Raw genomic sequence first — 8,989 nt, forward strand, 5'->3', positions numbered from 1 at the left:
GTTATAGTGGCTGCTGTGGCGCCTGCTCCGTCGTCAAAGTCTCCGCTGCGACGCCATCGCCGTGAATGTTCTCACAGAGCGGAGGAGGGCTGCCGTGGTGGCTACCGGCGTCGACGTCGCTGCGGGACGAACGGGAGACGGGAGATGCTGGGGGCTCGGTCGAGGAGGCGGCGGTGGTTGCGGCATGCAGGCGAGCGAGGCCTTTATAACCCGGGCACCGGGCCGGGTCTCCGGCTTTCGCGGCGCGAGGCCCGCTAGGCCTCTCGCTACCAGGCGGCCCACCCGCGGCCCGCGCTTATAAACTCCTCCAAAAGACACGTGTCCTGGTTTTGGCCATCCCCCGAAATGAGAGAGCGCGCACGCGCACGCTCGTGGCCGGTGACGACGGGTTCGCCATCCATTGCCGCCATTGTTTAATGCGCGGGCGAGGTCGTGCGCGCGACGACGAGGACGGAGGATCGCAGAGGCCCTTTGACCCCACGAGCTAGGGGTGGCGTGAGATCATGGAGGTAAGGCTCGATCGATCGCGGGATGGTTTGGTTGATCGGTGTCTGAGCGATGCGGGCGTGGTGTTTGATGTAATGCAGAAGGACAGCGTTGGGGGGCAGGTGCGGAGGGCGGCGGCGAGCGCGGCGGGAGGGAGGGAGATGGACTCGCCGCGGTTCCGGGCGATCCTGCGGGCGACGAGCGGGCGGAGGAAGCGGGCGCCGGACGTCAAGAGCTTCTCGCACGAGCTCAACCCGGGGGGCGCGGCGGCGCACCAGCACCACCTGGCCGCGCGGAACAGGCCGCGCGGCGAGGACGAGTTCATCGGCGCCGTCAAGAGCAAGTTCATCAGGCTCAAGGAGGAGGTGGACTGCGAGCTCGGCGTCTTCGCGGGGGACCTCGTTGGCCTCCTCGAGCGGGCCGCGGCCGACGAGGATGACCACCAGTACTGGCGCGTCACGCTCGAGGACCTGCTCGTCGTCACGCAGAAGTGCGCCGAGATGAGCCCCGAGGAGTTCTGGGTCAAGTGCGAGGGCATCGTCCAGGCCCTCGACGACCGACGCCAGGAGCTCACCACGGCAGGGGGCGTGCTCAAGCAGGCGCACACGCGCATCCTCTTCATCCTCACCCGCTGCACGCGCCTCCTGCAGTTCCGCAAGGAGCTCAGCGGCTATTGCGGAGACGTCGACGGCAAGCACCAGCACGTCCTCGGCCTGCACCAGCTCAGCGACCTGGGGCTCTACCCATTGCAGTCCACCAACGGCGGTTCCACGGAGCTAGGCCGCAGGAGCACCTCCAGCTTGACCGAGCTTAAGGAGAGGCTCATAAGGAGGAGGATGCTGGAGCACAAGCACCTTACCCTCGACTTCGCGGGGCGGCACTTCTTGGGAGATGCCGGTGATTCTCCCGGCAGCAGTGGCAAGATATCGTCTTGGAAGAAGCTGCCGTCTCCTGCTGAGAAGAACCGCCATAAGAACGCGGAGGCAAAGGAGGACAAGATCACCCCAGCAAAGAAGGCAATAACCAGGAACAAGGTCGACGTGGATGAGATTGTTGAGAGGATTGATGCAGCTAGCATTCACCCGGACGGTCTGGCTTCTCTTGGGGACTCAGCAGTCAAGATCGAGATGTCACCGGAGTTCCCAGGGGCCCAACAAATAATCATCGATGGAAAGCCAAGGATGATATGCAGGATCTGTGATTTCGAGATCCCGATGTCTTGTGCGGAAGGCCATTTCATAGCATGCACGCTTGCTGATCGGTGTGATTCCAAGGGCTTGAGTACTGACAAGCGGTTACAGAGGGTTGCCGAGGTGCTTGAGAGGGTGCTTGCTTGCTTTGACGCAAAGAACCCACATGATGCAGAATTTAATCATCCTGACAACACAAGAGCTAGCACATCGAGTTTAACAGAAGAATCCGATGGATCCATGGATCATGATAACGATTTGTCTCATCTGTTGACAGTGCCATCATCAGAACTGTTTTCAGAAGTTAGTTGCCTCTCTTGTTTCAAACAATTAAAGTTCTTCTGTCTTGGTCGTAATTAATCGCTGACATCGTGTCAACGAAATTGTCAGGGAGCACTGACACCTGCATCAGGAAACTTGTCGCAGTCACCATTATTGACACCAAGAACTAACCACGAAGAATCACAGCTGACTAAACACAAGGCATTCGTCGAACTAGAGAATTTTCAGCAGGTTTGTTAATCCATCTTTACTTTTCCTTCAAGTTTTATTTGTTAGATTTTCCTTAGAGGCTGTAATAAACTATGCTTCTCTGATGGCCCAAACTTTTAATATCCTACCCTTTGCAGGTCGAAAGTTTACTGACTATCGCTAGAGGCATTGAGAGCATAAAAAGTTCAGAGTACAACTCACTGGAGGACTTGAGCTCTTACCTTGAAGATCTGAATGCTGTTATTGACACGAGAAATGTGGATGCCCTTGTTGTGGAGACTTTTGGAAGAAGGATAGCCAAGTTACTACAGTAAGTATATTGATAGTTCTCAATGTATCTTTGTGCGACTTAATACTTCTGATTCATTTATCATTGCCATAACTGCACTACTGTGACTCTAGTTGCACATACCTGAAATATTACCCTGACTCTCTTGTTAACATTGTGTGCTCTCAGGGAGAAATTTATGCAATTATGCGGACAAATAGATGATATGAGCACCGAATCTTTAGGTCCAATAGATGAAGATGGTCCTTTGGAGAATAGTGTAAGCTCAAGAACAAGCCAGCTAAATGGGAAATTTAAGGACCGTACCTCAATTGAGGACTTCGAAATTATAAAGCCAATCAGCCGTGGTGCATTTGGGCGTGTATTTCTTGCAAAGAAAAGGGTAACAGGAGACCTTTTTGCCATCAAGGTAATGAGCAGAACTCCAGCCGCCAAATGCTAATTCCTTCACAATGTCTTAGCTCCTTTGTACTAAACATTAAAGAATTTACCTGGACTTTGGTTTGTTCATTTCTCAGAAGGGCTTCTGTTCGTACAACATTTCATTAAAAAAAAACCAAGCTCCTTATAGCACTTTTTTATTTCTTTAGTTCATTGTGTATTACTCCCTCTGTCTCAAAATGTAAGACGTTTCTTGACACTACCATAGTGTCTAGTGTCAAAAAATGTCTTACATTTTTAGAAAGAGAGGTGATGATGAGATTAAATGGATGACTTGCTCAAGACAATTAGAGAACTCTTCAAAATAAATGAAAGTTGAGAACCACACACGATTTGCATTTCTCAGGATTTATCTGGGGTTTGGTTTGTTCATTTCTCAGAAGGGCTTCTGTTTGTACAACATTTCATAAAAATAATATCCAAGCCCCTTATAACATTTTTTGTTTCTTTAGTTCATTGTGTACTAGTAATGATGATATTAAATGGATGACTTTCTCTCAAGAGAATTAGAGAACTCTTCAAAATAAATGAAAGTTAAGAACAACACACGATTTGCATTGCTAGCTCCAATGGTGAGTTTTAATAATTGGTACTAAACCTTGATGGTATCATCACGAAAGCAGGTGCTGAAGAAAGCTGATATGATACGCAAGAATGCAGTTGAAAGCATCTTGGCGGAGCGCGACATCTTAATATCAGTTCGTAACCCATTTGTGGTACGTAAGTTGAATGTTCAGCATGGTGTCATTCTCGACTTCACTTAACTTCCATCTGTAATGGGCAGGTTCGATTTTTCTACTCCTTCACATGTAGGGAAAACCTTTATCTTGTTATGGAGTACTTGAATGGAGGAGATCTCTATTCCCTCTTGAGAGGCTTAGGTTGTTTGGATGAAGATATGGCAAGGACATACATAGCAGAACTGGTAAGTTACAAATGCCCTGTCTGACAGTATTGGTGATCCCACCTCAGATTTTATTCTTATTTGAAATGATGAACAATATAAATTTCATTCTACCTTTAGGTTCTTGCCCTGGAGTATCTGCATTCTTTGAATGTGATTCACCGTGATTTGAAGCCCGACAACTTGTTAATCTCCCGTGATGGCCATATAAAGGTTGAGTCTCGGTACTTCTATCATTTAAGTTCTTATAATACATGTTTCCCTTTGTGTTTTGAATTTTTTAATAAAATGATCATTAAATTATCCAAGTAAAACAAAAGCTCTACTTTCTAGTCTTAAGTTATGTTGTGATGCAATTGAATGATTTGGATTTGTTTCCCCCTTCCATGCAGTTGACTGATTTTGGGCTATCAAAGGTTGGTCTTATAAATAGCACTGATGATTTATCTGGTCCGGACGTCAGCAGTGTTCTAGTGGGTGACCATCAACCAACAGATGCAGAACAACGTGCACACAAACGGCAGCAGAGGCAAAAGCAGACAGCTGTAGGCACTCCTGACTATTTGGCCCCTGAGATACTACTAGGGATGACCCATGGTACATATGCTTCTGACGTGGGACATGTTTTCACATAAAAGTGTTGAATTGATGACTTCTATCAACCTTTGTGGAACACTGCAAATTCCCTGGTTATCTATTTCTTCGTGCAGGTCCACCTGTGGATTGGTGGTCGGTTGGTGTTATTCTCTTTGAGATTCTTGTAGGAATTCCTCCATTCAATGCTGAGCATCCACAGGTAGTATTATGTAGGCTTGATTTATTGATCCTAATAACATACACTTCTTTTCTATTGGAGCCACAAAACTTAGAATTGATAACATAAGCAATGTCATTGTTCATAACAGTTATTAAACTATAGAATGGTTATTAATTAATTAATTTCCTGAAAAGAGGAAGACTAGTGTAGATGAGTTGCTATTTATTCACTCTTGTGCACCAATGCTCACCTATATCTATTTTGGGTAAATGTAAAGTAAATAAACAATGTTAACAATCATCAACAATATTGGTTGCTTACAGATAATATTCTGAATGGACCTCATGCTATAATCTTTCTGAATGTTTTTTCAGAAGCTATATTAATGATACTGGTTGCTTGCAGATAATATTTGACAACATAATGAACCGGGAAATACCTTGGCCACAAGTACCACAGGAACTCAGCTTCGAAGCATATGACTTGATTAACAAGTGAGTCATAAAAAAATTGTTTCTAATCTACAGTTGTATGTGCCGAGTAGAATAGATCTGCAAGATTAGATTGTTATTTCAACTCATTTTTTTTTCATGCCAGGTTGCTAATTGAGAACCCGGTACAAAGATTAGGTGCGACTGGTGCTGGAGAGGTACTCTTTTCCTTATTTCTCTTTTCTGAAATTTCACATCTTACGTAACCACGCTAACTGAAATATGCTATTAGAGCAGGTAAAGGCTCATCCGTTCTTTAAGGGCATCAATTGGGATATGATTGCTAGACAGCAGGTTAGGAGCTAAGCTAATTCAGAGTCTAAAATATCCGGCAGCTAAATGACAACCTCGAAAGGAAGTTTCATAATCATGTTCTTTTTTGTAGGCTGTCTTTATTCCCTGTACAGATGATGAATATGATACAAGTTACTTTGCCTGCCGTCATGGGTGGGGTGCTGCTGATGAACAAGTCACTACAGCCCACAATGAGTATGATGACAGAAGTGAGACTAGTAGCATGAGTTGTGGCAGCAGTCCACGTAGTTGCGACTACGAAGAAGATGTATAACAGATTAATCCCTATTAACTTCCGCTTGTAATTAAGAGTAGTCCAAGTCATTTTACAGCAGTCACCTCACATTTTCAATTTCTACTTAAATCATTAACAGGGAGATGAATGTGGTAGCATGGAAGAGTTCGGGCCTCCTCTGTCGGTGAAATATTCTTTCAGCAACTTCTCGTTCAAGGTAACCAGCCCCTATCCCACTTGCCACAGTCTTTGAATCTTGTCCTCGGTGAGTTAACATCTTTCCCTCGTTTGCAACCAGAACATTTCCCAGCTAGCATCGATGAATTATGATCTGATAACGAAGCATAACGAAGATCCTTTGCAATCTTCGAGATCCTGAGACCACCAGGACAGACGAATTCCCTCGGCAACATGACTAGCGTCTCACCGGTAAGCTGACATCATCTTACCCTTGCTTGATCTGGTGTACAAAAAGTAAGACTGCATCGAGCAAAAACCTTATTCTACTGCCCTTGATTGTGTTTGCCATGCAGGAAACCGAACTTCCTCGGCCACCGGTGGTAGCAGCAAGTGATATGATAGCAAGTGTGTAACGATCGAAGACATGAACCTGTGCGAGTTTCCTCTACAACTTTATGAGGTCCGACCAGCCAAACAAGCACTTTAACCTGCATATGCGTCGCAGATGAAGGGACAGCGGGTGTCGATAAGTTAGTCAGTGTTTGCTCAGGGTTCATGCCATTTTCCGTAGGTATTGGTATCCAGTGTGAAGTGCCATCTCTTGCCGTTGCTGATTGTACAAAGAGGTTGTATAGAACATTTGAGATACTAGACAGGAACCATAGATCTCTCCCTGGGAGCCCTACAGAATCCCTCATGGCAAACCTAGTTGTTTGTGCTGTACAGTGTTTGTGTCAATAGTGAAACATGTTGCACAGCTTCGATCTGTGCACATTGATCATTTTTCTCTGGTGTGAAAATTATCCTCTTTGGAGGCGTCGCCTTGGCGGCACCGACAATGGTCCTATGTTTTCATGGCGTCGTGGGGTCAATGACTCAGTATTGGCGTGGTCGGTTTGGGGCTGGTGGCGATGGGGCAAGTGTGGCCGTCATCTTCCTGGAGCCGGAGCGACCCTGTAATGCCCCAAGTGTAAAACCTACCCTATTTGGACCTACTTCATGTGGGACCACCTTATCAGAGATTATGATGTTAAGTTGGTACCATGATTCCATGTGTGTTTCTTGCTATTTCCTTCTCATGCATGCATAGCATGTCATATCATTTCATGTGTTAGGTGTTGGTGCATGTGGTCATATGATTCCATGTGGTGCTTTTAATATTGTGTTCATGTTCTTGTGATTTCATGTGTTGAGGCATATGTGATGATGTGGTGTGAAGTAATGAGAGGGTGGTGCTTGGCATCATTTACAAGCCCCCCTTGTGTAGTTCCAAACCTTTTTATTTATTCTTTTTCCCAAGTTCAAAATCCTTTTGCTCCTATGTTGTTATAAAAATGTTACACCTTTAGAGCATTGTAGTTGGTATGTGGGTAAGCAGCAGAGGGTTTTTTTTAAACTTATTTTGTTTGGGGTTTTTCCTTTATTTTCAGATTATTTTAATCTGATTGACAATTATTTTTAGTTGTCAAAATATCTTTTTGGTATTTTAGAAATTTGGAGCATAAATGGGAGAGGGCCAGGTTCCCTCTTTTCTCCCTGGCAACTGAGGCCCATTACCTCCCTGGCCCAAGTCTCTCGCGCCAGCAGCCCGCTCGACGTCCGTCGTTTTCCTCCCTCGACTTCACCTCTGTACGATCAAAGCTCCGCCACCGATCTTCCTTCCCCTCGATCTGGTGGCTCCGGGCTCGCCTCCCGAGACGTTATAAGGAGCCAGCCTCCTCCCCGCAACCCTAGGGCGCCATTCTTTCCCTCCCCTCGTCCCTCGCGCCGCCAGAACAGGAGCCCGTAGGCCGCCATGGGACGAGCTTCGTTGAGCTCATAGCGGCAGCAGGAGACGCCGCCTCGCCCCGTCAGCAGTGCCAGGAGGACGCGGTGGCCGAGGAGGCCGCGTTCCCGCAGCCACACGTCGACGTCCTCGACTCCCTCGACATCCTCGTCGTACGCGTCTTCCTCGGCCGGCCACCTCCTCTGCATCGGCTTCGCTCCCCCTCCCGCCGCTCCGTTCGTCCCAGTAGGTGAGCGAGGTGAGCTGCAGTGCGTTCCTTCGCTCCCCCTCTCGATGTAGTATACGTAGGAGTAGAGAACCCGACGCCTGCCGGAGTAGAGGGTAGACTGGCGTTAGCAGCAGCAGCAGCAGCACCTCCGGTGCAGTTTCGGGAAGCCAAGCGGGCACCTTTTCCCGTGCTCAGATCGGGAATGGAACCCCTGGGTCCCCCGCGTCCCCTGCCGAGGGTTCCCCCTGCCGTAGATGGCAGAGAGAGGCGCCGCCATCTCCCTCTGGTTCGGTCGCCGGCGGGACGCCTCCTAGCAGCAGGGAGGTTTCTTCTGGTTTCACAACCCGATTCAGCCAGACGTCGATCTGTAGCGTGGTGGTAGTGGTAGCGCTGGCAGCGCCTGTGCCTGTAGGAGGGCGTGGGTTCGAGTCCCCCCCTCGGCACTTTCTTTTTGAGTTGTTTTACTCCCGGTTTAGTGCTCTGCAGGGAACCTTACCCTGCTTGTTCCACCTTCCTTGTCAACAGCCGTAGCAGCAGCGCGGCAGCGCAGTGGATATGTGTGGTATGTTGAACCAGGGGCTCTGGGGTTCGAATCCCAGAGAGCCCCCAACTCTTTTCCCTTCTTCTTTCTTGCTGTTTTTTTGTTGTTTTCCCTTGCTTTGTGTGCTATTCCAATGCCTTATATTTTTTTTACATCCCTGTTGTTTGGTGGAAGTGTGAGAGAAGGCATGTATGTAGGGTTTGTGTGATAGTAGTAGTGGTGTAGATCTAGGTGTGTGTGAGTTTGTGCTTGAGGTTGAGTGTGTGTGCAAGTGTGTGTGTAACCCTACACACATGCTTGTGCAATTGCACAAGTCCTTGAGATTTAAGCCTTGGTGATGGTAGTTTGTGCATGTGAGTGTGTTTCCCCTATGCTTGGAGTTGGGATCTTGCTCCATGTGATGCTAGTGTGTTTGATGTGTGTGTGAGCCTCACACATGTCAAGGCATGATGTGCATTGATGTGCACATGAGTAAATGGTGTGTGATGGTGTTGGAATCATGATGGGAGTGTAGCTATTGTATGTTCTAACTAGATTGAGTAGGACTAGCTTTATGTTATGCTTGTAATGTGTGGGTGTGTGGACCTTCCCACCTTTGCAAGTTGTGCACCTCCTCATGTTTAATATGAGAGAGAGCATGTTGTGTGTGGGGTTTGTTGGAAATATGCCCTAGAGGCAATAATAAAATGGTTATT

The 8,989-nt window shown here is 47.5% G+C and overlaps 1 protein-coding gene across 1 annotated transcript; it reads left to right on the forward strand.

Moving 5' to 3' along the window:
* The first annotated feature begins 503 nt into the window (after positions 1 to 503).
* Positions 504 to 6,559, forward strand: LOC123396185 (probable serine/threonine protein kinase IRE). The gene is made up of 16 exons (XM_045091222.1): positions 504 to 1,979; positions 2,067 to 2,189; positions 2,306 to 2,478; positions 2,626 to 2,866; positions 3,522 to 3,614; positions 3,683 to 3,823; positions 3,923 to 4,015; positions 4,195 to 4,399; positions 4,513 to 4,598; positions 4,965 to 5,053; positions 5,157 to 5,208; positions 5,288 to 5,344; positions 5,436 to 5,612; positions 5,719 to 5,796; positions 5,878 to 6,008; positions 6,113 to 6,559. The coding sequence occupies exons 1-15, from the start codon at positions 504 to 506 to the stop codon at positions 5,956 to 5,958; spliced, it is 3,165 nt and encodes a 1,054-aa protein (XP_044947157.1). The 3' UTR covers positions 5,959 to 6,008; positions 6,113 to 6,559.
* Positions 6,560 to 8,989: the final 2,430 nt, after the last annotated feature.

This window comes from Hordeum vulgare, chromosome 5H (assembly GCF_904849725.1).
Source record: "Hordeum vulgare subsp. vulgare chromosome 5H, MorexV3_pseudomolecules_assembly, whole genome shotgun sequence".
Taxonomy (NCBI): domain Eukaryota; kingdom Viridiplantae; phylum Streptophyta; class Magnoliopsida; order Poales; family Poaceae; genus Hordeum; species Hordeum vulgare.